The 27,241-nt window shown below is 39.6% G+C and overlaps 2 protein-coding genes across 2 annotated transcripts in view; both read left to right on the top strand.

The window, feature by feature from the left end:
• fam120c (family with sequence similarity 120C) overlaps positions 1 to 7,421 on the top strand; it is a 34,955-nt gene extending 27,534 nt beyond the window's left edge. The window contains exon 17 of the mRNA XM_038309256.1: positions 1,382 to 7,421. Within this exon, the coding sequence (XP_038165184.1) occupies positions 1,382 to 1,627 (246 nt within the window). The 3' untranslated portion in view covers positions 1,628 to 7,421. The remainder of the gene's footprint in view (positions 1 to 1,381) is intronic.
• A 4,755-nt stretch (positions 7,422 to 12,176) lies between these two features.
• Positions 12,177 to 16,549, top strand: hsd17b10 (hydroxysteroid (17-beta) dehydrogenase 10). The gene is made up of 6 exons (XM_038309150.1): positions 12,177 to 12,328; positions 14,452 to 14,616; positions 15,526 to 15,690; positions 15,768 to 15,896; positions 15,974 to 16,082; positions 16,161 to 16,549. Exons 1-6 carry the CDS (start codon positions 12,305 to 12,307, stop codon positions 16,349 to 16,351), a joined length of 783 nt encoding a protein of 260 aa, XP_038165078.1. The 5' UTR covers positions 12,177 to 12,304; the 3' UTR covers positions 16,352 to 16,549.
• Positions 16,550 to 27,241: the final 10,692 nt, after the last annotated feature.

Here is a 27,241-nt window from a genome sequence, read left to right as displayed (position 1 = left end):
ATGTTTTTAAGTGAGAAAACAGACCTTAAAACATTGTCTGTGCAGTCAGTTCATCAAGATCATCCTTCCTTAAAATGCCGCAGACCCCCACATACCGGTGGTGCGCTGTAGAAGTAGATTTTTTTTAGGTATATCATACAAACTGCGGGTACCACAATAATAAAAGCGAACAGAATTTGCGGAGTGATCATAGCGATCTGCATCAGCCGTGCTGTGTCTCCCTGCGAGCTCCCAGCCTCTCTGACGGTTGATGTGGCGCGTCGAGCAGCAAAAGTTACATTTTCTAAATCCAGCCCCCGCTGCTTGTGAAGCGCGTCATGCACCTAAGATGCTTAGAAACTCATTAGGCGTTGCTTCAGATGCATCCTGCGCAGCAGGACCTTTTGATGCACCTTAACGTAGGGCTGGGCGATAAACAGGATTTTTAATGTTACATTTATTAACTAAAATAACTGACGACAATTTTCTCATGTCGGTAAAAGAAATAAATTTAATTCTGCCGTTTTTCTGGTGGTTGGTATCTCCTTCCCCTTTAAGATATTGCAGCATGTGTGTAATCACGTGACCCCACCCATCCAGTCAGAAGCGTAAAGAAGGGGAATGGCGGTTGAGCCCTGTGAAGAAGTGTCCAACACAGCTGTAAACTAAATTTTACCAGTTAATCCTGTGAAGCCGAGGAAGAGCAGAGATCAACCTGAGCATACAGAGAAGCAGTCGCGTTGTCAGAGTTGAGTTGAATGAGGGTTTGCAAATTTAAATGCTGCACACTCAATTCGGTGGCAGCAAAATTATGCCATAGATGTTGAGCAAAAGAACACGAAATCCAAAGTTTGTCTGCAAACTATCGGGACTAGCCAAAGTAATAAATCGAACACCTGCAGCACAACCCCGCTGTTGAGTTCAAAGATCTGCAAAAGGCTCCGTTACCTTTGCGCAAAAATGTTTGCAAGAGAGGAAACATTTTTCTCCTGTTCAATAAGACATTGTTGAATGTTTAAAATTGATTAGGTACAAGACTTTAATATTTAATTTAAAATAATACGTACCTTGATTTATTCAACATATAAATTATAAATAGATCAGTTACATTTCCTGCACATACCTTTATTTCTGATTTATCGTGCATTTATCATCGAGGTAAAAGTGCTCAATTTATCGAGATATTGATTTGAAGCCGTATCGCCCCACCCTACCTGGATGCGCGTCAACCACAGACTTTGCATGTAAACTTGCTGCTTCTGCTGCTCGAATTGCGTCCGACGTGAACGTAGAATTATACTTGTCCTAAATGTTCCCTAACATTTGTCACAGCACATCACTTCCTCTGTCACACCTGATGCATCTTGCCACCTTGTTGACTCTTTCCCTCGTCCATCCTCAGACATCGCCCCCCCCACCCAGCAGTCCCTCGAAGCCCTCAGAGGAGGCAGACTCAACGCCAGAGGTCTCGACTCAGCAGCTGAACGGCAGCTCAGCAGCCTCCGCCATCGGCCAGCCCTTGGAGCTGGCCCAGCCAATCCCGTGTGCCTTAGCCAGCAGAGACAACCAATCAGAGGGGGTGGAAGTGGAGGCCCCCTGTTGCCTTGACGACTGCCCGTCTGACGGAGCGCTACAGAAGGAGGAGTGATGGCATCCTACCCAGGATGAAACGCTCTCAGAGAGTTATCTGTGTTCGACTGCCTTTCCCCTGTTTTTGTAGCCCCGTCTGCTAGCTGTGTACTCACTCACCTGGAGCAGGAAGTGATGCGGAGCTGACCTTCGCCTTACTTCCTCCGCCAAGTGATAGACTGAGGCAGCAAGCCGTTGCTCCCTTTTATTTTACTCATGTGGTTTTAAATAGTTTTATGAAGAAAGGGTTTCTCCATGAGTCTGTAAGCCCCCCAAAAGTATCCCGCAAGGGAAAAAAAAGCAAAACCCCTCCTCAAACGTCACAGTTTCCCCCTCAGAGCTTAAAGCTTCACCCCACCCCACCACCCCAGTCTCCACGTTCGTACACTTTCTTGTGTGTTTAATGGTCCCTTTGTTTAAGTCGCTGCACACTGACGTAACGTTTGCGGCGGCTTATCGCATTGTTTTTTTGTTTTGTTTTTCTTTAAACAGCTGCTAAGCATGGTCGCCATAGTCGGTCGTGGTGTGTCTTTGTGCCCTGTTGCCATAGTGATCACATCGGTTTTGTCTGAGAGGAATTAGGAATATGACTCTTGCTATGCGGCAATGTTTTAAACACAGATGTACCTTTTTTTTTTCTGTGCAGTGACACCCCCCTACCCCCACTACAAACACACACACATAAAGAGTATTAGCATGTGTGCTAGCAAACCCCCTCCCCCTTATATAGATTGATTGGTTATCACTGGAGCACTTCATGGTAATAGTGTGCTATCTTATTTTGACCTATGTAGCATAGCCTAATGCTTAGATGTGCTGAGAGACCCCTCCCCCCTCCAAGAATTTATGCACCTTAAGCCCTAAAGTATGCAAGATTGTCCCCTCCCCAGTTGTCCTTTTTGTCCCAAAGCTTTGATTGTATTAACCCAGCAAAAGCACTTAATGTTGTATTTTAACGAGTCCGAAGAAGCCCCTTTACGGTTGAATCGACGTTCTGTCAGGGCCGTCCCCTGCTCCTGAATACATCTTTATGACACGTAGAAGTACGTTTTAAAGGTAGAGATCTATTTGAGAGACGTCAGAATGTGAACAGAGTGGTTCAGCACTTTGTCTTTAAAATATTCAACCACACTGGACAGTCCTTTACCAGATGAAATGGAAATAAACCTAAACTTTCAGGCACCTTCTTGACTTTAGGCCAAAAAAAAAAAAAAAAAAAAGAAGAAGACAAATATTGTTTCCCAGATACGGATGGAAGTAGAGGCTGAGAGTTTGAGGGAGCTGCTGCCAAGCAGCGTTCCCTTCAGAAACTCATGGTCAGTCAAGAACTTTGCAATGAAGCAAAAAATGGGTCGCCACTCCTGCAAACCATTTCAAATCACTGAAAGTTCCTATCCAAAGTGTACGTCAGTAAGGCTTGCCTTTCGAGGCGGCTAGCCATTAAGAAAATGGGCGCAGTAGCAATTCCTTCCAGGTCCCACCATCCCTCAGCTTGGAGCTGCTGGCCTGCAGAGCTCTGATGAGATATTTTAGACCAACAGGAAGCTTCTCACTGCCCCTAAGTCCTCCCCACAAACACGACAGAGACTCTGTGAGCTGCATCTAATGACAGGGAGATGCGCTGCTCCCACCCTGAAACTTTTAACGTATGGAAAAGTTTTAAATTAGAGCACTTATGTTTATAGACAATGAACTGTGCCCTCCTGCTCCCCCATTGACCCTACAGTTGATCTCATCTGACAAGAGATCCAGAAGTAGAACGCAATTCAAAAGAAATGGAGCTGAGAGATGACGGCCAAGATTATTTTTGAACTTCCGAACTTTGAAAAATTGACATGAAAAAAGGCAAGTCAGCTAGAAGCACCTTATTTTCTTACTATATAAATGACTTGTGCTCAATCGTGTGCCACAACCGTTACAAAGAAGAAGCTCTTCTGAAGGAAATAAAAACAAATCGACCTTGACTGTACGCATTATTGTAGTCATCTCAGACATCTCCCTCTGTTCTGAACTCGACCATTTACCAGTGACACAATTTAACCCGGCCGTGAGCGTAGGCCTACGCTCGTAGGCGGGGCGTTGGGCTAGCGTCACCGCCTTTTATACCAACTCCAAATGAATCCAGAGGTACCGGCACGTCAGCCATTATTGGCAGGAACTTCGGCACACGAGGTGCTGTAGGTGTCTGTAAAAAGTAAGATAGCAGCATCCGGGCCTAACTGGACCGTAAAGCACAGACACAGAGACTAGACTAGATAATAGAGCTCCACTTGCCGAATACTAAGTCTAGGTTTTCTAGGAGACATAATGCGTAACCGCTTTCAACTTTTGACATTAGTACAGCTAAGATGTAAAGATGGCTTTTGTTTTTTTTTTGTTTTTTTTCTGTGGCGAGCCAGAGTGTAATCCGTTCTACACGATACCCACTCTCAATTTGCTCGCCACAGCACACACTGATATTAAAACACACACTCATTCACCCACACACCACATTCACACAGGTATCAGTTGCTTTCTCTCTGCTTTCGTGCTGAAGTTTTCTTTTTTGTGTGTGTGCGTGTGCAGCAGTCGAGTGGTCGTCAGTTCATCGGAGATCCTTTGGTTACACGTTCTGACTTAAAATATATCCCACACAGACGAGTTTGCACAAACAGGAAAACGGAAAACCGCGACACGCTGAAAGTGTCAGGTCGGCACGCAGACAAACAACTGCACACACGCAGCACACTGATTACGACACACAGATACATATAGATGTTAAACTATAGTTAGTATGGTTAAAAAAAAAAGAATCAACACAACACATGATGTAGTGTCCCGTTTTTGTCCTTGTCTGTTTTAGTTTGATAGATATCGATCAATAAGTTGTTTTTCTCTCCTCGTTATTCTAACAGCCCAACCCTCCTTTTGTTAGAATGCCTTTTTTTATTTTTCCTCAACTCCCCCTTTAATTTACTACTTTTCTCTGCCTCAAACGCTCCTCGTTCCTCAGAGGAGTACATCCATCCTCACACTCATACTCACAATCCCATTTAAAGCATTCACACACAAACACAAATATAACACACACAGCCTCTATCCCCACATTTCTCTCTTTGATTCTGTTAGCCCTTTAGAAAAGGTTTTCTTCTTTTATCCCCCTTTTCTCTCTTCTCTCTGGGCTGCCCCGCCCTTAATCAACCCGATTAACAGTAAAGGTTATATTAACGTTGATAATCAGTTTCTTTATGTATCTAGCCAGAGTGGAAAGAAAAAAAAATCAGAAAAAAAATCAAACTGTTTTATTCAATTGTGCAAATGTGTTTTTCTTACTATTTCTAATGGTATTACATCTCTCTAATCTTAACCTTCTACCATCGCTTCAGTTAGTACTGAAATACGCTTAGCCAACCTAGAGATTTGAACTGTAATGATTGCCATTCTCCTTACCTGTATCTATATGGCATCTTTAGACCACTTCACCGTTTATGTATGTGAGTAAGTATTGCCCGCTTTATCTCGAATTGAAAATCGTCGTCTGCATAATGTTTGATTCTTACGATATCCCTAAAGGAAAAAAAGAAAAAAAAAAAGATTTATCTCATAATCAGTCCAAGCTGAACTCTCTGTACCCTTGCACAAAGCAGCAAAACATCTCTTGTGAACATCTGAGAACCAAAGCACGCCTTGCAATCCCCCCAACCCCTATCCCCCTCTCTAAAAGAAAAACGCCCCTAAACCCCGATGATCCACCTGAAATCAACAGCTGCCCCCCCCCACCCTCAAGTAACGAGTTTTTGGAACAATAAAAGGAATATATTTAAATATTTTACAGCACGTGTGATTTATCTGACGAGTATGCGAGTTTAGCGGTGGCGGTCACAGAGACGCAAACGGACCGGAGCCACAAGTGAGCAAACATATGAGGCAGGTCTTGACCCTAATGGCTAATAGTTAAAAACTCTCTCTGTTCGTTGACTGAAAAAAGGCTTTGAGCTGCTAGGTCTGAGCGGTTCTACACAAACACACAGAGAAGGTATGACACAAACGCCTCTGGTCCTACTGGGGGGTTTTGATGCTCTTTTTGAGGATTTTCCTTTTTTCTTTCTACATATTTGTTTTGTTTTCTCCTACTCACGTTAGTTTTTTTGGCTGAAGCTCATTGAGCGTCCTCATGCTGTTGGAGAGTAATAACGCCGTCAACAGAGGCTGAATTTTCCCACAAGCACATATATGCTACTCCCCCAAAAGTTAGACATTCAACAATCGGCAACAAACACGGCGCTACTTTAAAATAACACTATTTTCTTTTATGATAAAACAAACACTGACAGCAACTGGTTGATCCAAGTTGCTGCACCCACTGATCTTTTTCATACCTGTTGTAAAATCATAAAAAGGGCTGAAGTCATTGTTTGTTCAGCTCAATAAAATAGCATCTATGTTCTCCATCAATTAAAGTAAAACATGTCTTTAGAACCTTTTCATACAGTTTTACTAATTAGGAAATTTGCTAAATTTAACTTTCATTATTGTATACATGTAAACAGGATTTTATGGTCCTTAGAAAAGTATTAATGGAAAACCAGTGATGATCATTTGTTTACTTTTGAAGCAGAATAATTACATCTTTCTAAAATGTCACCTTGATTATTATTGATTGAATAGATTTCAACTCGTAAACCAAACAGAAAAAAATGGCAGGAAAACATTTCCAATCTGTTCTTAAAAGAACGTTTTCAGAGAAAGGCAATATTTGGTGTTTAATCAGTCGGTGTATTAGTTCAGGGTCACGTCACATTGCACTTTGTCTTTTAAAGAGGGGAAAAAAACAGCAACAGGTGGGGAAGGGTCAGTGAGGTGTTATTTATGACACACAAAGTCAGAAAAAAGTGTCACTTTCTTATCCAAATGACTTGAACTCAAAACATTGTTTGGGTTGGAAATTGTATCTTTAGTTTTCTTAGTCGTTTTATGAACTTCAAAGCCCCGATATACTTAAGGCATTGATGGGGGAGTGCTAATCTGTTGCTTTAGGGAAAATCCACCATCCTTTTAATTTAAAGGTGTAGTTAAACCTGGGTGCCTCTGCCCACACAGATGGGAGCATCTCATAAGAGCTCAGCCTTGAGAGGAGAACTAAGCCTTGGGTCAAGAATGTAATGTCATCTATTGTAGAAAGGAATCAGTATTACTGAGTGTTACACAGAGCCGCCCCTCCAGGAACTGAACCTGTCCTGATCTGTTGATTCTCACTGCTTCTTGTCTGGTTCCAGTAAAGATCCTTCACTCCTGTCGGTCGGTCTGTCTGTTTCTACACTGCCACTCCCTCCCAGCAGCACCCTAAGACCCATCCCCTGCCCCTCCTCCCGCTACCGTTTCAACTTTCCCAGTCAGGCTGATCGTTTCTCGTCATTTTGGTCAATTTTCAGCAGCGTGTGTCCTGATGCATCCGTACCTATAACCACCCAAAACTACCTGTGCAGCGAAAAAATAAGAATAAAAAAGGGTTCAAATGTATCCATGATATAATTGTTATAGAAATATTATCATCATTATTGCTGTTATAATTATGGTTGGTATAATTTGTCATTGTTAGCATTATGGAAGCACCAGACAGTCTGTGGAAGGAAAGAAAGAAAAGAAAGTTTGTTTTAATTTTTTTTCCTTTTTTTTTTTTTAAAGAAGTTTTTTGTCCGGCTGTTGGTGGTCTGATCACACAGAGGGAGGGGAGGAAAAGTTCAGGAAGAGACAAAGATGGCAGTCATGTTTGTACTGGTTGGGAAACGACTTACAGTGCTGAAATAAAATTTATTCTTTTAGTAAAAAAATTACAGCTTTTGTCTTGTGTCTTTGCTTTTTACTTCTAAGTCTGCAGGCTGATTTAAATTGATCTGGGTCCCTCTCTGGCTTAGGGTTTCCCTCATCTATGGCAGGGATGCCATCATGTTTTAGAGGCATCCCTGCAACACAAAACCCCTGATGGTGGTCAAGAGGAAGTTCATTTTATTCCGCCACATGCTGGAGCAGGAATGCATCTTAAACACACTAAAACTATGTTAAAACTTACAGGACTGTGGGTCCTTAGCAAAGGGATTGAAGACCCCCAAGATCTGCTGGCAAGTTTCTAAAAATTGGCAAGGCCAGTTTATCGAGCAAATTTCAGTAGCAAGACAAGTCATAGTGCTGTAAATACTAGGAAACGTGCAGCTCGAAGATAATAAAAATATAGGAAAATTTTGGACTACAAAATTTATGTTTAGAATGCACATTCAAAGTGTGCTCTAAACAATGTTTTTAATCTTGATTTTAAGCAATTCATATTACAGTAATTGTACAGTTTTCTGGAAGTTATTTCCAGATTAGTGAATCATAAGAGCTCAAAGCTGCTCCTCCATGTTTGTTCTGGTTCTTGGTATGCAGAGTAGACTTGAGCCAGAAGACCTGAGAAGTCTGGGTGGTTGATCCACCGATAGTCTGTATTGTATTTTAAAGCTAAGCCATTCAATGATTTATTGATTAACACAAGTACTATTTTAGCCTGTATGCTGAAATACAGGGAGACAGTGGAATGACACTAATACTGGGCTGATTTGCTCGCTCCTAGTTTTAACAATGACGCAGGCAGCAACAGAAAACAGAGAAACTGGAAAAAACACCATTTAATAGAAAAATGTATTAAACTTTTTACAAGATTCCATGATTTGACTCATTTAATCTCCATAAAAGACTACTTTTATACATTTTTTAAAGATACTTGTCAGCAATATAAGTTTTAGCATGAAGTAATCTTTTTTTCCTTTATAGTGAGCACCTAATTCAAGGTTATACAATTTAAGGCAGCAGTTTATCCACATCAGTAGAGACTGACTGAATTTTTTTTTTTATTTAGGTTCATATTAAAACTCACTGAATTAAAATCGTTGTTCGCCTTGACTTCTATTCACCTTTGCCTCAATGGTTTCACCAAACACCCATAGAAGTTTACTTTCAACCAAACTGGGGCAGGAAAATGTAGCCCATGCTAAGAGTAAATTTGTGTTGAAAGTTGTTCTTCAGCTTGACCCATCTCTTTAATCTTGATTGGCACTAGGAAAGAAAAAAATCCCAAACCGCCCCCTAAGCACTATCCAGTGTCACTTCCAATAAAGTCACAATTGCAGCTGTGGAAGGGCCTTGATTGAAGATATGGGAGTGTAAACGAGAATGGGATGGCCTCTCCCCTTCAATGGAAAATTAAAGCAGCTGTTGCTATGGCAACACGGCGATGCCTCAAGTACATGGCTTTAGATTTGTGCCATAAGTTGACATGAAATCATAATACCTTTGCCTCTTTCTCAAAATGAATACATACGGTCAAATAAAACTGAGACGTCCTTCCCTTTCGGAATTAATTACGTTTTTCTCTAAATTATTTTTTTCTGTCAGTGTGACGAAGACGCAGCAAACCAGCGGAACTAACATTTGGATGTACGTGTTTCCTCTACCGTTGGGACGCCGTTACACCCAATGGCGAATTCCAACCTGGAGTGACGCAAGACTCGCTATTCAAGGACTGAATGTCCCCTCTCCCTACCCGCTACGGGCTTTGTGACGGAGAGAACGAGCAAACGAAGGTTTAGTGCGTAGGTTTAGTGTTTATGGGCCGGTTTAGTATCCCGCCTAAATAGCATGAAAAGCGGATGTTGCGTGTTTATTGAAGGTGACGTATTTCCGGTGGAGGTACTCAGCTAGATGCTGGTGTACAGCGACTAGCTAAACGTTCTGAAATCCGAGAGCTGAGGTTACACAGCTACCGGATTTTTCAACAAACAAGCGTGGAGATTTAAGGGGGAGAGGAGGGGAGTTTATCGGTTGATCGCGGCTGTGGGAAAACGAAGGCGACAACTACCTGTTTGTGGCGATAGCTGGGAACCGCCAATTCCAGCTAACTTCAGACTAGTTCGCTGCCACTAACCAGAGCTGGTCCGATGAAAAACACCCAGAGGAAAACTCTACCGCTCTGTCAGCTACCACGAAAATCCCAAGACTTCCGGATCTTAAACAGAGCCGCAATCATTTACCTAATTTCTCATGTTAAGGTACAATCCAGGCTAGCAAGTTAGCATCACCAGCTTCACAGTAAACAGGATATTTCAGTGACTTTCATAAATAGTTTGATGTGTTATTAGTAACGCTGTGCCGTAGCAGTCTCTCTGATTGCTTGTTTCGTGGTGTGGTATATGTTCTTTATCTTGAGATTCTTCTTAGAATTTAAAGATTTCCTTGAAACTGGAATCCAGGTGGAAAAAGAGAATCTGGTATCTTTGGGATGAGGTAGTAGTTTGTATAGTTTTAGGATCACACCAGATCTGGGAGATAACTATACAGCCTACTGTCTTTCTCAGGGCGACCTAAGCCACCACCACCAACATGAAGATATTGGAGTCTACCCATCTTGTTTCCATGGTGACCACACCATCTGTTGAATTTGCTGATTTTGAAATGTCCAACGCCCATTTTGCTGCTTTTTCTTTCAACCTTTTTTTCTTAAACATATAGCCTTTTGTACATTACCTCATACTACCCACATTAATTTGTCTGTTGTGCTCAAACTGAGTCTGTATCACCTTGTTTGCAAAACAATCTGGCTTTTTATGGCTGATACCCACTTAAGTTTCTATGTCAGATATGTTTAATAACTAATTTTGACTGATTTAATTATTTTGTAATAACTATTACATATATTAAAGGGAATTTTATGTATGCACAGTTTTTAAGACGTAGTCATTTTTAAACCCAAGCGACAAGGGTTTTACCAGATTATGAGCTTTTCATTCAAGGGTAAAAAAGGACACATGCCTGTCTAGAAAGATGCTTCCTCTTTTTTATACAAAAAAAAGATAAACCTAACATATTTTATTTCAAGAATTTGATCTGATTGGTAATCTTAATGTTCACTGAAGCTTTTTTTCTAGTTTTAATGCAGGGACTCAAGCAAATAACTAACTTAACAATAATTAACTTTAGAAAAATTTACTTTTTATTAGATTGGCAATTTGTGCAAATCACCAAAAAGTGTGTTTTATTTTATTTTTTTTATCTTTCTGTTCTGTGTAGACTAATACAAGTAAATCAAGCTGATGGTTAGTCAGACTATCTGCAGTGAATATACAGCAGATCTCATCTCATTGCATTTCAACATTATTTAAACATAAATCAGATCTCAAAGCCATCCAAAAATGTGTGTACTTCACCCTGTTTTGAAAAGAATAGATTCTAAATATATTTTCAGTTTTTTTTTGTTTTTTTTTTTTGTTATGAAGTTACGAATCTAAAGAAATCAGAGACCTGTTAAATCACTGTTCTCTGGTTTAGCTACCAGATCTTTGAAACCCTTACATGCAGAAACTACTTAATTTGGGACTAATAACATTTACAGGATCTTCCTCTTACAGGCATGATTTTATTGTATTTATTTTATTTTACTTGCTCTGGTTTTATTTAAAATAATATTTTTCGTCTTCTCTCATCATATGTTATTTTTCAGTGGTGAATGTAAGTGTTCCCTGTCCTTAAGTTGATGTTGCTTCTTTGATTAAACCTTTTATTTCTGTAATCGATGCTGTGTGTGATTGGTTCCGTACATAAAAAAGAGGAGACATTTTATAAACATTTTTTTAGTTGAACGGAAAGTATCTGGTAGTGTTTTCAATATGGTGTTTCGGTGCATAATGCTGAGATAAAGATGAAATGTTCTCAAACTCAATCATTTTGTATTCACGTTGAGAATTCACAGCTTGCTCATCCCGCCTTAAATACCTCTGAGCGTGATTCTCATTGGACGACGTGATTACGTTTGAGAGGTTGTTCCCGGAAGCTTACAGTGATTGGTTAGATGAAAATAAAAACTTACCAAAGCTAGGTGAAATTAAAGAGGTCCAACTCCGTCGGAGTTTTTTTTATTTTTATAAATTTTTAATTTTAGCTCAATAAATACAATAATTCCGTGCTTATTACACATGATGTTACGTATTTATTGGTAATACTGGTAAGTTGAATTTGCATTATTTTATTTACCTGATTCCCCCCCCCCCCCACAAATAGTGTAAAGAGGCATCAAAACAAATGATCCCCCACTTAACACAAGTACACCTCACTTAACAAATGAAACGTGTTGAGTGACATTTTATAAAATAAATGTAGTTCTAAAAAAAAAATTTATTTACATTATTTTAATTGTCATAGACAAACATATTAAGATAAAATAACAGGTTTTCATTTTCTGATGGTTATAAAAATAAATAATGTATGCATTTTAAAAGAACCAATTAACACTTGACAATTGCACTTTGACGGTTCACATATTTTGGTTTAAATTAGATTATGTATGTATTTCTTGCCTCAATAATCTGTCTAACTTCATACTGTTTGCTGAAGTAATTTAATTTTTTGATTTATTGATAAAAGTTTTTTTTTTTTTTTGCAGAACCATGTATGCATGTTTAATAAATTCATTAAGTCATCCTACACACATATGCATTGTGCGTATATGTGGGATAGTAACTGTACACTATTTTTTTTTTTTTTATATTTTACATTTATTCCATCTTAGTTTTTGTTTTTTTGACATTTTTACCCTGGCGTGTATCAGATGTTTTCACTTTGTGGGGACCGGAGTGAGTCACATGTTTATAGACGAGCTTTGGTGTGACGTCATGGTCTGTCCGGAGCAAACATGGCGAACATTCGGTGTGTGAAGGTGAGTTCAGAGAAAATAAACCCGTGTATTAGGATTCCTGCGGCATGCCGCATTTGCGTTGTTTACTCTAAGAGAATGACAAGTTAAATTGCGTTTCCTTTTTCTGTTCGTCATTTTACAGTCAATAAAATGTCCCTGTAGTTCAAAAGTTTGAAGATGAGGCTAACGGACCGTCAGCTATGCTCAGTATTTTAAACATCTACAACCTTTAGACTTTCTCACGGACTTCAGCTTGAAAGGCTGCGCCCTGATTCCCCAGGCCTGTTTAGCAAAGTATGATTGGTAATATTTTCAGCTCCATTGCAGATTTTTCTGCTTTGCAACTGAAAAATGAAATATTCATAAGTTGGTGTGTACTATGAAGTTATTATCTGCTAATAAATTAAATCTTTTCAAATTCACAGCTAAGCTCCCAATGCCTCCCAGTGATGGTTCTAGATTTTTTAATTTTTTTTTACCCAGGGGGGGCTTTTTTTTCGAGGGGGCACAGAACAAAAGAGTAATAAAATAAATAAAAACAACAGGGGAGGAGTGGATCATTTATATTAAGCGAGCCAAAAGGCCAAGGTTGCAGACTCCTGATCTGACAAACAACACATGATCCTTCTTAATACGGCTGGAGCTTAAAGGTATAGTGGAGGATTTTCTTTTTCCGGGTGGCTCATTTAAATCAGTGGTCCTCCTAACTGTCAATCATTCTGTTGATACGTTTATATAAGGCGTCCTAAGTGCTCGCCCCCGTTTCACTTACCGGTGGTGAGTCTGACACAGTGGAAACATTGCAAATCCTCATTTGGAAAGTAAGCTTGTGTGAGTGACGCAAACAACTTTTAAATGGAGCGTTCACGAGGAGAAATGTGCTTGTGCATGCTTTTGCACGAGTTTAATAGGCGTTCCCTCTCCGGAGCAGGTACAGGGTTGTGCATGTGCATATTTTTTTAAAAGTGGAGAGGGCGGGTCTTTTCAAAAATGTGTGAAAATCCTCCAGTATACCTTTAAAGTTTATTTTCATTTCTTAGTATTTGTTAAAGTAAATTGGAAAGATGAAAAATTGTATTGGGCCTCAGGAATAATCAGTTATAGTCTTTTCTGTTGACGCATATTATCGTTAGAAATGTATTTAGTGAATTGATTAACTAAAACATTTTTTTAAATCAGTGCATTTACCCTTAATTTAAGCAAGTAAATAAAATGATCTGCCAATCAAACAGGTTTTTTCCCCCTTAAAATAGATTAATCAGATATGATGCATGTTAAAAACATTTTTGTTTTTAACATAAATCATCCTATTCCATTGTTATCTTCTTTTACTGATCTGCTCAAATCAAGAGAAAATACACTTAAACATAGAGAAAAATAACATATTTTAGTTTTTGCAGTGTACATTTTCAGTTTAGAATCACCCAAGTCTCTGCCTAAGGAACATACATTTTGTAGATCTTTTTTCTCCAATCAAATCTGATACATGGGCTAAGAGTACTGACTGATATCCAATACCAACCGATACTACTGTAAATGAACTACCGTATACCTTAGGATGTGAATAAAGTCATCATGTTTGACATAAACATTTTTTAAAAAGGGTAACTAATCAACCCTGATAAATAACATCACTAGCTGCTCTGCCTGATGTGATCAGTGATGCAATCATACGATTTAAGCCACTAGATTGCTGTAACAGTATTGTGTTTGATATAAAAAGAATATAAAATGAATTCATCCAATATCCGATCTGAGTACCGGATCAGTGCATCTCTATAAAAGATATGGCTGACTGGTACGACTGTAGTGCAGGTAACTATCATCTGAAGTGCAACTGAGGGTTATGGACCACTAATTGGGTCTGGACGATACAAGTTGCATGTAAGTTTCAATAAATTCACAGTTTCCTCACTTCCACATTTAATATTATGATAATTTGCACAATCTATTTTACATTTCTGTAGCCTCTTTCTGATGAGCATCAACTACATTAAGACTCCATCCAAAAGGCTGTAAATATTAACATGCAAATATAAATGATAGATATTTGAAATGTAGTAATGGAGGCTAAGAAGTGAAACAACCAGTTTCTGCAAATTATTTACATGGAGATGATCTAATAGTCTGTTTATGTTTGGCAGGGCATGGTTGGCCTGGTCACCGGTGGGGCCTCTGGGTTGGGTAGGGCCACAGTGGAGCGCCTGGTGCAGAGTGGAGCTTCCGCCGTCATCGTGGACCTGCCGTCCTCAGATGGCCAGGCCCTGGCTGGCAGTCTGGGAGACCGCTGTGCCTTCGCTCCGGCAGACGTGAGTCCAGAAGTCATCACACAAAGAAATTCACATACTGTCAGGGATAAAATCATCACAGCAGAGGAAGGCAGAACTTTAAAGGAAGTAACAGATACTTCTATTAATTCTCAAGTATTTTCATTCAGATTCTTCATATAATATTCCTTAAGTTAGCACTGATATTGAACTATTTAATTAATAAGTTAACAAGACGGGAATGCTTCAGAATTTTAGTTGTGATATACCCTTGGTCCAGTAGATGGCACTCTTTCATTTTTCCATCACATAGTGCCTAACAAAACTCTCTAACCCTTAAATGTGTGTCTGGGATTTTATGTGACAAACAAAAAATGCAAAGTAGAATAAAAGGGATACATAATTTAAAATGTTTACAAATCAAAAAGGTTTTGTTTACTTCTTAGTTTCCCCCTTTAATCTACCCCAAAAAGTTTTAATAATTTACCCTCCAAGGACACGTAATAATAATCCTGCCTGGAGGAGCTGCACTGCTCCACAACTATCCTGTAAAAATCTGTTGACAGGGCAGCTGCAGGTCATCTCCAAATCGGACCTTTATGGGAGCGTGTAAAGATGTAAGTCGAGGAAAAGCATAAGCAGTCCTTCATCCAGCCTCCCTTTTTCTCTTTTAAGTAACAAGCAAGCTAGTGAGACTTGATTAAGGAGGAATTAATGGAGTTAAATACAGGGCAGACTAATACCACAATGGGATGGGTTAAATCAAAGGATAATTAGATGTTGGAAACAATCTTTCCTTTAACCTCACAAAAATCCATCACTCCGTGTTCCCATAAACTTCCAATGAAATAAATTGAAGTCTGCTGCAGTAACATTAAAGGGGTGTGAATACTTAAGTCTGAACTGTAGACCCAGATTTTCCTTCTCAGACCTGTGTTGTGTCGCTCCCAGGTAACATCCGAGGCAGACGTGCGTTCAGCGGTGTCTCTGGCCCGGGAGAAGTTTGGAAAGTTGGACCTGGCAGTTAACTGCGCTGGCATTGCTGTGGCTGTCAAAACGTATAACTTTAAGAAGGACGTCCCTCACAGCCTGGAGGACTTCCAGCGCGTTATAAATGTAAGAAACTGAAGAAGAATAGAAGACACTGAAAGAGCTTCTTTAATAACCCTGATATATCTGCTCTGGTCCTCTAGGTGAATATCGCAGGAACCTTTAATGTGATCCGCCTCGCCGTGGGGGAGATGGGCAAGAATGAGCCGGATGCAGACGGGCACCGAGGCTGCATCATAAACACTGCCAGTGTGGCAGCGTTCGATGGACAAGTAGGACATTAAATCAAACACCTAAAGGTAAATAACTATGGTTGGTGTTCCATTTATTAGTCTTGTCTTTTCTTGAGGTTGGACAAGCAGCGTATTCTGCATCTAAAGGCGGCATCGTTGGTATGACCCTCCCAATCGCTCGAGATCTGGCACCCATGGGCATCAGAGTCGTCACCATTGCCCCTGGTTGGTGTCAAAAATATCAGCATTGTGTCAAACCTGGATTAGAGCGGTGGTGACTATTCCTCTTAATTCTCTCTGCAGGATTGTTCTCCACCCCCCTCCTCGCCAGCCTTCCAGAGAAGGTACGCTCCTTTCTCGCCCGCCAGGTGCCCTTTCCTTCACGCCTTGGAGATCCCGCCGAGTTCGCCCACTTGGTGACCTCGCTGGTGGAGAACCCAATGATCAACGGGGAGGTCATCCGACTGGACGGAGCCATCCGTATGCAGCCCTGATCATTTTGTCACCGCCTTCCAACATTTAGACTGCGTGACTGAGACTGCCTTCTGTATAATTTTGTAGAAAATTCTGAATTTAAACTTTCACTTGAATCATACTAGAACTTTTATTACATTTTTGAGGGTCTCAAAGTATCAGAATGTACTTCATATTGAACTTTACAGGAATAAATAACAAATGGGTTTCATTTCATAGATCAGTGTCTTTGTTCCTTTCAACTGCAAACGTTTGATGTGCATCAACTTTTATCATCGTCTGAATTTAAAATGAGGTTTGGGTATCAAGATAATTTCAACCTTTTAGAAATAAGTACTGGTGGTACAGGTGCACTAGAGGCTGGTAATAAAGTGGTCAAAGTAAAATGAAAAGGCATCAAGCATGCTGTTTTTAAATACTAGAGATTACACAACTATCAATATAGAGAAGTGATTGCTGATATACAATTAAGAGGAACACAACTAAGTCAATCTGGGCTTTGCTCACACAAATGGTAAAGCAACCCAAATACAATTTTCTTTTCTTTTTTTCCATGTGTAACTCATATTTAAATTTTCATGGTTTCAGTTCTTTTTAACAAAAAGGGGGAAAAAAAGCAGAATTTTGTCACTGCCATGTGTGGTTCTAAATCAGAAACGTCTGTGTGGTCTGAATGGTAATGTCAGGTATCATCCGGGCTCGGATACCAACATTTCTTGCACCTGCTTACTTCATAATCTTCTTAATCTCCTTAAAAAATAATTTGTCCAGGTAAGATGAGAATTAAGGTTCCTTTGTAATGTCCTTACAAACCAGAGTTCTCTGTGCCCAGAGAGGGGACTGACCTCAGGTCCCAGGCTCCACACCCCCAGGGTCTCTGTGGTCAGACCTACACCTGCTCTGTCTCCCCCTTTACTCAGCCAGATCAATAGGAGCACAAGCATCAAATGGATGATTGATTCTTTCCTTTTAAAAACTCTGAAAGTCGCTGTTAATCATAAATTATTAACTGTTGGATCGATCACAACAAAATATTTTATGGTTGCAAAATGAAATGTTTAAGTTGAGATCCACATTGTGCGCCCCGCCCATTAAAAGAAAATGTTTACGAAAACTCATTTAGTAAAGGGTGTCTGTTTAAGCTGGAGTTATAATCTAGACAGCATCCACACTGCTGATTTGCAAGCTTTTAGAAAACTTACAAATGTAAACATAGAGCTTTCCTTTAAAGCACTTTGAGGCCTTTCTTTGTTCTGTTTATCCTCTCTTTCTGGCAGAAAACTATTGCCGTACATTCATGTGGCTATAGAGCTTTCAAATGAGTGAGGTGAAGTGGAGGAAAACAGTGATGTTTTTGATGTTTAACAGGCTTCAAAGGGACTCAAATGACTCTGCAAGCTAGCATCAGCCCATTCAACAGATAATCAACACTGTAAAAACACCTGTAACATACACTATATTGCCAAAAGTATTTGCTCACCCATCCAAATTATTGGAATCAGGTGTTCCAATCACTTCCATGGCCACAGGTGTATAAATTCAAGCACCTAGGCATGCAGACTGTTTTTACAAACATTTGTGAAAGAATGGGTCGCTCTCAGGAGCTCAGTGAATTCCAGCGTGGAACTGTGATAGGATGCCACCTGTGCAACAAATCCAGTCGTGAAATTTCCTCGCTCCTAAATATTCCACAGTCAACTGTCAGCTGTATTATAAGAAAATGGAAGTGTTTGGGAACGACAGCAACTCAGCCACGAAGTGGTAGGCCACGTAAACTGACGGAGCGGGGTCAGCGGATGCTGACGCGCATAGTGCGAAGAGGTCGCCAACTTTCTGCAGAGTCAATCACTACAGACCTCCAAACTTCATGTGGCCTTCAGATTAGCTCAAGAACAGTGCGCAGAGAGCTTCATGGAATGGGTTTCCATGGTCGAGCAGCTGCATCCAAGCCATACATCACCAAGTGCAATGCAAAGCGTCGGATGCGGTGGTGTAAAGCACGCCGCCACTGGACTCTAGAGCAGTGGAGACGCGTTCTCTGGAGTGACGAATCGCGCTTCTCCATCTGGCAATCTGATGGACGGGTCTGGGTTTGGCGGTTGCCAGGAGAACGGTACTTGTCTGACTGCATTGTGCCAAGTGTAAAGTTTGGTGGAGGGGGGATTATGGTGTGAGGTTGTTTTTCAGGAGCTGGGCTTGGCCCCTTAGTTTCAGTGAAAGGAACTCTGAATGCTTCAGCATACCAAGACATTTTGGACAATTCCATGCTCCCAACTTTGTGGGAACAGTTTGGAGCTGGCCCCTTCCTCTTCCAACATGACTGTGCACCAGTGCACAAAGCAAGGTCCATAAAGACATGGATGACAGAGTCTGGTGTGGATGAACTTGACTGGCCTGCACAGAGTCCTGACCTCAACCCGATAGAACACCTTTGGGATGAATTAGAGCGGAGACTGAGAGCCAGGCCTTCTCGTCCAACATCAGTGTGCGACCTCACAAATGCGCTTCTGGAAGAATGGTCAAAAATTCCCATAAACACACTCCTAAACCTTGTGGACAGCCTTCCCAGAAGAGTTGAAGCTGTTCTAGCTGCAAAGGGTGGACCGACGTCATATTGAACCCTATGGATTAGGAACGGGATGTCACTTAAGCTCATATGTGAGTCAAGGCAGGTGAGCAAATACTTTTGGCAATATAGTGTATTATTAGATAAAAAGTAAGAGAAGGGCGATGTTAGCAGTTTGGGGGACCTGAGCTTAAATACTGTACAAGAACAAGAGATGCTGGTTCTTTTCTCTTTGTTTCCAAAACATTTTTTTCTTTCTTTTTCTATAGCCTGCAAATTGGGTTTTAAGGTAAATTAAACAATGTGTATGACTTCAATATCCCTGCAAAATCATATGAAAGCTGAAAGATAAATACTTCTACATTGCCTCTGCTTCTGTCTCCTTGAACCCCAGTCGGCCTCTGCAGATGGCCGCTCACACTGAGCCTGGCTCTGCTGGAGGTTTATTCCTGTTAAAAGGGAGTTTTTCCTCTCCACAGTCGCTAAAAGCATGCTTAGTGTGAGGGATTGCCTTCGAGTCGATGAGTCAATACAATCAACTGGTTTTCCTTACAAACAAAACTTTTAACCAGTCTGACTGTATGATCTGGTGAACTGTAAAGTGCCTTGAGATGACGTGTTGTGAATTGGCAATATATAAATAAACTGAATTGAACTGAGTCTGCATTGTCCTATAATGGGCTGCTGACCCCTTGAAGGAGTACCCCCCCCCCTCAATGCTTTAGCCCCTGGGGGGCTGTAGAGGTCAGTGCATGAGGCCCCTGGTCCTTTTTCTTTTTACACATTTTTTAGCTAAAAGCAGAATAAAGAAGCTCAGGGTTCATTTTTTACTACCATGTTAAATATAATCATTCAGATGGTAAGACTTTCATATGTTGAAAAATGAAGCTTTATAAATAAACTGAACTGAAATTAACTGAATTAATAGTACTAATGGGAAACTATAGACAGCGACTGCATGATGGCTGGCTTCTGGTTATATGTTGTTTGTCTCACCTTGTCTGTGTAGTAGAATATTGACATAGTAATGATTTTTTATACAACACAGCAATTATTAGCACAATTTGTATTAAAGCTACAGTGTGTAATAATTACAGGGATATACAGTCAGAAATGTAATATATTATACATAACTATGTTATTTATCATCATCTACGAGCTCAGCGTCTTAACCTTAATATTTGCGTTGCCTTAGAATTCGTTATTTATAATTACATAGGAGCGGGTCTCGCAGCCATGGAGGCAGACATCTTTGCGCTACGGCAGCGCAGAGCCAACAAACTAGCGATTGCGAGATCGCCCATTACGCTCGAAAGTAACTACGGCAAGTTGAGAGAGATGAACTGAGACGGTACTGAACACACAGACTAATGAAATACTATCTGTAAAATTATCTATGTAAACAAACCTCATCACTTGAGAAGGTAGGTGATGCGGACGTCGTGGAAGACATTTTGTCCCGTAACGCTCGCCGTACTGTTGGGGGGAGAAGCGTTGGGGGGTGGAGACGTTCATGTTGCTGCGGTCTGCAGTCTGGACGTTAGATGTCGCTGAAAATTACACACTGTAGCTTTAAATACAGGAACAACCATATATTTCTTATTCTGGCTGCAAGAATTGCAAATCAGATTTGGGCATGTTCACAGCTTTTTCAACTTCAACTACTCCATTTTCAAAATTATATCAATCATGCCAGAGGAAATAAAGCCCAATAAAGTGTTCCACTTTGCTTCCACCTTGGAAACAGATCTATATTTTTATATTCAAAGAAATCTTCTGTGCTTTCAGCTCACTGAACATGATTTTTTTGGTGGGTGGCTGCCAGGTATTTATACTATCTTGCATATAGACAGCCACTTGGCATTCTAGGCTGTCCCTGTAGCTGTACAGAATGTATTTTAATGCAAATTAGTATGAGTGAAGGAGAAGTTTATGGAAACATGTTCACACCATTTCAAACTACATTTTTTATTGTTTACTCAAAGCTTACAGATCAAAACTGTGAAAATTCAAAAAATATCCACTGGACTTGGTTTTCAAGATTTGAAGACGTTTCGCCACCTCTCCAGGAAGCTTTCTCAATTCAAATGTCTGGATCCGCAGTGAGTTTGAGTCTTATATAGACAACGCCTTGTATCGCTTGGAAACATGCAATGGTAACCGATGAATGGGTCGTTAGTTCCATCGTTAGCCTGTAATATCTGAACCTGTCTATGATTCTAGGGGTCGGTCGTTAAAGGGGGGATTGCCATTAAGGTCTACCTGTAATACCAGGTATTACAGGAGACAATCCCCCCCTTAATGGCAATCCCCCCTTTAACGACCGACCCCTAGAATCATAGACAGGTTCAGGTATTACAGGCTAACGATGGAACTAACGACCCATTCATCGGTTACCATTGCATGTTTACATGCATCATTACAACGGTTACATCCTGAATCCTATGGGATGTTGTTTGAACCTTTATTTTATTCTTACTATGTGGACCAGGTTTTAATTGCACACTCTGCATTAACAACGTACTAATTACTTTGCTTTAAGTTTCTCTTCAAAGATGCCGCTAAACCTGCTTTGAAACCTTTTCTGAAGGAAGACTCTCGGTTTGTGCCAAATGTCATAGTAACGTAGCAAAAACTATAAATGGATATTACATAGAGCTCAGCTGCTAATACTTTGGAATTGTTCCCAAATTCAATGATTTGAAACAGTCTATAATATTAAGAACTAAGTCAGAAGATAGAGACGTGAAAATTATGTGACTATGTTAGAATAGGTCATGATTCAAACTAATTAAATAGAAACATTTAACAAGAACCTCCTAGTGATTATCTAGCCACAAAGTAGCACATAAAATTAACATGTTTACCTGTAAACTATGGAATATAAATATTAGAGGATGCAAAAGAAGCTGCTAAAAGTAAATAAATCAGGAAAACTTAATTTAAGACTGTCTAGAACATAAAAAAAGAAAACCAACAGAAGCCTACACAGTATTTAAAGACAATACATTTCCATAAATTAGAGATTGTATGACTCCTTAAATAATGCACTAGATGTACCTCTTTAAAAACTTTAAGTAAAACAAAGAAATCAGTATTCAGACTAGTTTCACAATAATAATTCAGGATGTTTATTGAAGTGAGATTTTGCTCTCCCCCAGCGTCAGGACTAGCTGTTTACTCAATAGGATACAGAAATAGAGAATAATGTTTGAAATGTTTTCGTACAAAATGTTACTTGGATTTTAAATAAAACTCTTACATCCTAAAGGTAAAAAACAACATGTATTTATTTCAATATATGAGGAAGTTATCTTTTTGAGGAAACTAACAAATAATGCTTGAAACAGAACAAAGAATGAGATTATATTAAGAGATGTAAGAGGTTAGTTATGCTTTAGATTATGTTAGATGATTCTACGTGAAGCGTATAATGAAAACTGTTTACTGCACTAAAGATTAATATAGAAACAGATCAGAATTAAAAATGCAGATGACAAAAGACTTAAAACAGATTATAGACTAAAACAGACTAAATACAGTTCTAGCTCAAAGCCAGACAAATAAGTATATTAATACTTACTCAAATATCTTTTTTTAATCTTTATGTTTCGAAAGACGTTTTTTCTGTCCGTCTCTCTCTTTGCTTGATCCAGAGAGACAGGAAACAGTCACTTTGCATTCCAGTCTGATTAAACTTCTGTGCACTGCCGCACACAGTCATTTAAAGTCCACAGGAAGAGAACCTTTTATTTTTTCTAGCTTGGCAGAGAACTACAGAAATGATTAAGGTTAGAGTGGACACACTAACTTGATAATATTCTGTCAGGATATTCTTTCTGTCATAAAGGAATTCTACCAATGAGCTTCCATAGAACAAACTGAAATCACTCAGATAAATAAATTTAAGCCAGCCTAATGCTGTCCCCTTAATTCCTACAAAAAATATTAAAGTCTGTCTAAAATAATATTATGATCAAATGGAGCTCTGAGATCTAACAGGAGTACAAGTACAGATACAAGTTCATTATCTGAGGTTATAAGAATATAATTTGTGGCTTTCACCAGAGCTGTTTCAGAGCAATCATGAGCTCTAGAACCAGATTGAAACTCTTCAAAAGGTTAATTACGGTGTAAGTAATTATAAAAATTACTTACACTGCAGAAATTCCACACTCTTTTGGCAACTACTTTCTCCAGAATTTTAGATAAGAAAAGAAGATTGGATATAGGTCTATAATTGACCAAGTCGTCTGGGTCAAGCGAAAGTCTGAGGTACATATTGTTGTGGGAAAATTTATATCTTTCTTCTATTATATATTAATATTCATATTTACTCACTATAAAAGTTTTCACTCAGTCTGTTTCTCTCTCAAGGCCACACCATTCCCTGCAGAATGTTGTTTGTAGACCAGAAATAGCTTCTTCCCATAACAATCCAGATTCTTTCTCAATGTTTATTCATAACATGTTACTGTTAACCAAAGTGTGTGTAATTTGTTATGACTCTGACTGCTTTCCATTGTTGTAAGTAGGGGGGGACGAACCCTGCCCAGATCAGAACAGAGCAGAATGCTATGCCATGAGGGCTTCATGATGACTGTTCTATCTTTGCAAAGATTATTAATAAATGTGCCGACTGAGTGAAATCCATCGATCTCCGTTTATTTAACTAGGATGAATAGTTAAATACTTTTTTCCCACGACAATATCTCTGTAACAGCGATATGTTAATTAAATCTTAAATCTAGATGGAATCAGAGGGAATACTCCCTTAAATAAAATGGTTGGAACTGGATCTATCATGCAAGTTGAAGGCTTAGATTAAGATAATAGTTTTGCTAACTCTGAAACTTCAACTGGTTTAAAGCAGTCTAAACCCCCGTTCAGATTCTATAGTTACCTCAGATGCCACCTCACCTTCCAGAGATAAACCAATCATAATAAGAGGAGTGCTAATGATCTTATTTTTAACAAAATCAATCTTATTTATAAAGAACCATATAAAATAATTACTGCTAAGAGCGAGTGGGATGGCTGGGTCAACAGAGCTATGGTTCTGGATGAGTTTGGCAACTGTATTAAAATGGTGTCTAGAATTATTCTTATTCTCCTCTGTTAACCTCTTATCTTCCATCTTATTTTTGGTAATCCTCACCTATTTTGCATACCGAAATGGAAAAGCAAACAACTTAAGAACTGTAAGCCCAAATTACATGTGCAATACATTATTTTGAAAGCTAACACCATCTAGTTTCCTATTATATAAATTAAAATTGAGTGACTAGAACACAGACCAACCTGCATCAGTTTAAACATGAATCAAAGTTGTTTTTTATTCTCAGAAATGATAGGTATTTTTTGAACAGCAGTAATAAAAGCATTCTTGAGAAAAAGCAGGTTTTATTTTAGTATATTTGTTTTACATGTCAACCACAAATGCAGAAAATTTTAGACCTCTAGCTATAACAGTTCCAGAGCTGTGGGGTATGGAACTTTCGGTGTCAGCTTGGAGCTGCGCGCAATGGCTCCACCTGCTGGTAAAAATTTTACTGGTGGAAGTTTATGCATTCTGAATTATCACCCCCACTTAAGGTCCGGGTGACCCGGTGGGTTTTAACAAGTTAATGACAAGAAAGATGCTCAGTAAACTATTTTTCCAGACTAGGTAGGATTCACGTTTCTCCTTTTTAAAGGGGCTTTGTTGTCTAAGGCAGTACTCCGAGAACTAGTAACCCCATCAACAAAATCATCAACCTCTGAAGAGGAATAAACTAAATGTTGGCCCTCTGCAGCATTGCTCAGTGACACAGAGGAGAGATAAAGTGAAACAGATTATTTAAAATTTATAACTGTACTATCTGATAATGATCAGCTAAAGTGAAACATTTTTTTTTTTTTGGGGGGGGGGGGGGGGGGGGGGGGTAACTCTGTTGAAGTAATCCTGAAGTTTATCAAAAAGTAGTCAGAGAGGATAAGATTGTAAGGGCATGAGCATGATTTTATTTGATACATGAAAGCTATGGAGCTTTCCAAACAACCACCACTGGGTGACTCCTACCCCTGAAAGTCCTCCTTAACCAGAAAAATTCAGAGATATGTGAAGGGGTCAAAATCAGAGATATGTGGAGGGGTCTCAAGAACATCTCCGGTTTTTGAAGGGGACCACCACCAGCGGGGCTGCAGACAGAGGCACCAAGTTTGCAGACGAGTTAAATAGATTTTTCAATAGGGCGTGGGCGTCATGACGTGATTACTTTGCGTGGCAGCCATGTTGATGGCCTCCTTTACCGCTACTCAGACTACTGCCTACAACTACCGCGTACTGTACTCCCTCTCAGCTGTGTTTTAATATGATTAATTTCACCTTAACTTGATTTCAACCATGGTAAACCGTTGCTGTATTGTGGGCTGTAACAGCGCAACACATGATCCCCATGGGAAAAACATAGAAAATGGGTTAACTTTCCACCGCTTTCCTGCCTGGAGGTGCAACCACGGATCGCGGCAGTAAGATGACCGAAAAAAACTTTCCACAGTATCCCGAGCATTTTCATTCTGGTAAGTTAAAGATGCACGGTTTTATTTTATAGCCTTTTCGGGATTTTAACATCTTTTTTCTCTCTACTTCCATGTCTCTTCTTTCAACAACGTTGTATCCATTGGCGGATCTACTGGGGTGGCACAGGGTGGCAAATGCCACCGCAAATGACAGCCTTGCTACCCCTACTGCCACCCCAGTTGGCGGTAGGGGTGGCAAAGCTTAGAAATTATGGACAAATTGAGAATTACGACCGCTAAATTCCAATGTTGGACTGCAGTGAATGCAGCACGAGATGACGCGAGAGCGACTGAGACTGATTCCTCACCTTCACCACCACTTTCAGTCTTCCTGTGGAGGGGGCAGGGACAGGCAAGGAAAGAAAATCAGGGTATTCATAGCACTGGCCACCAAAACCTGTTTAAAGCAAGCCAATTGTCCAATTGAATTTACAATTCCGAATATATTTAGAATATTATCTATATTTTTTTAAGTTAATTGTATATAAATCATAATAGGTAGTGTAGCTGGATACGCTCTGCTAGTGTTTTCACTCATCGCACTAGAGTTTTAACCCAACTTGCTCCCAAACATTTATTCTACAGCACTTTATTATTTGCTGTTATTCATGTATGTGCTTGTTTAACCCTAATATTACATGCATGTTATGTGTCAACGCTAATGTTTTACCAAGCAGGCTATCTAATTAAGACAGTCCTTCTGTAAGGATAAAAGTAACCATCTTCATTATGTATTTCACAGATGTGGGATTGAAGCGGGCCATATAGACAGTGGATTATTATTAACAGATTGCTCTGTCATACATTTGGGTTGTCCTTGATTTAAGAACACTGTAATCTATCTTGATATGGTTGGAGCCAGTGATGTCTCCTTATGCACAAATGTGTATGATTACCTGTGACATATTTTTAGATTAAAAGTAAGCGAAGGGGCGATGCAAGCAGTTTGGGGGACCTGAGCTTAAATACTGTAAGTTTCCTCCCCTTCAGGAAGAGAAGAAGAACACAGCTCATGCTGGTTCTTTTCTCTTTGTTTCCAAAATATTTTCTTGAGATATACATTATCTGTAATATGCATAACTCACAATAATCATTACATGGCCTGAATTAAAACCTTCTATTTTTTTTCCAAAGAGAGAAACAAACCCTAGCGGAAGAGGTAAAAGGACAAATAATGCCAGCTTTAAGTTACTCCTTAACATCATCTTTCATGAATTGATGCTATGGAACACACAACATATATAGGTGCCCCTTATGACTGAAGAACCAGGTTAATGATCAATTGCACAATCATATAAGACTGTATAGAGGGCAATGTGGTAGCATGGGGCTTGAATACTTCATTTAAATCATGATACATTTCAGGGACTTTGGACAGGTTTGGATAAACTTTTTCCACTTCATATTTTGACTAAGAAGCGGTATAGATGGAAAACAGGTAGGAAGTGGAACATGAACTAGACCATCCACTCTTTTGCCTGCCAGTCATTATGGGGATTGTGAAGGCGGAGCCAAAATGCCCCAAGAATTATTGGGAGGTCAGACTTAATGGTGATAAAAGTGAGCTCCTCTCCATGGATGCCACCAAAGGATGAACAAACCTTCTCTGTGACTTTGTGGGACTGGTTTAGGATATATCCATCAAAAACCAAGATGTTTTTGGAGGATGGTCCTTGCTGAAGGTAATGTTGGGATTCTTGGCAGGATTCTCATCCATAAAATCTGTGTCAGCTGCTTGGACCTGGTAATAGATGGATGAAACTAGAAGATGAGAAGGAATGAG

This window comes from Cyprinodon tularosa, unplaced genomic scaffold (assembly GCF_016077235.1).
Source record: "Cyprinodon tularosa strain WSP-4 unplaced genomic scaffold, ASM1607723v1 ctg66, whole genome shotgun sequence".
NCBI lineage: Eukaryota > Metazoa > Chordata > Actinopteri > Cyprinodontiformes > Cyprinodontidae > Cyprinodon > Cyprinodon tularosa.
This window is presented reverse-complemented; position numbering and strand designations above follow the sequence as displayed.

Excerpts from the sequence above, each read along its gene's own strand:
- hsd17b10 (XM_038309150.1), top strand. The coding sequence starts at position 12,305 with ATGGCGAACATTCGGTGTGTGAAG. Across the intron at positions 12,329-14,451 it reads CGAACATTCGGTGTGTGAAG|GGCATGGTTGGCCTGGTCAC; the intron begins GTGAGTTCAGAG and ends TATGTTTGGCAG. Across the intron at positions 15,897-15,973 it reads TGGCAGCGTTCGATGGACAA|GTTGGACAAGCAGCGTATTC; the intron begins GTAGGACATTAA and ends TCTTTTCTTGAG.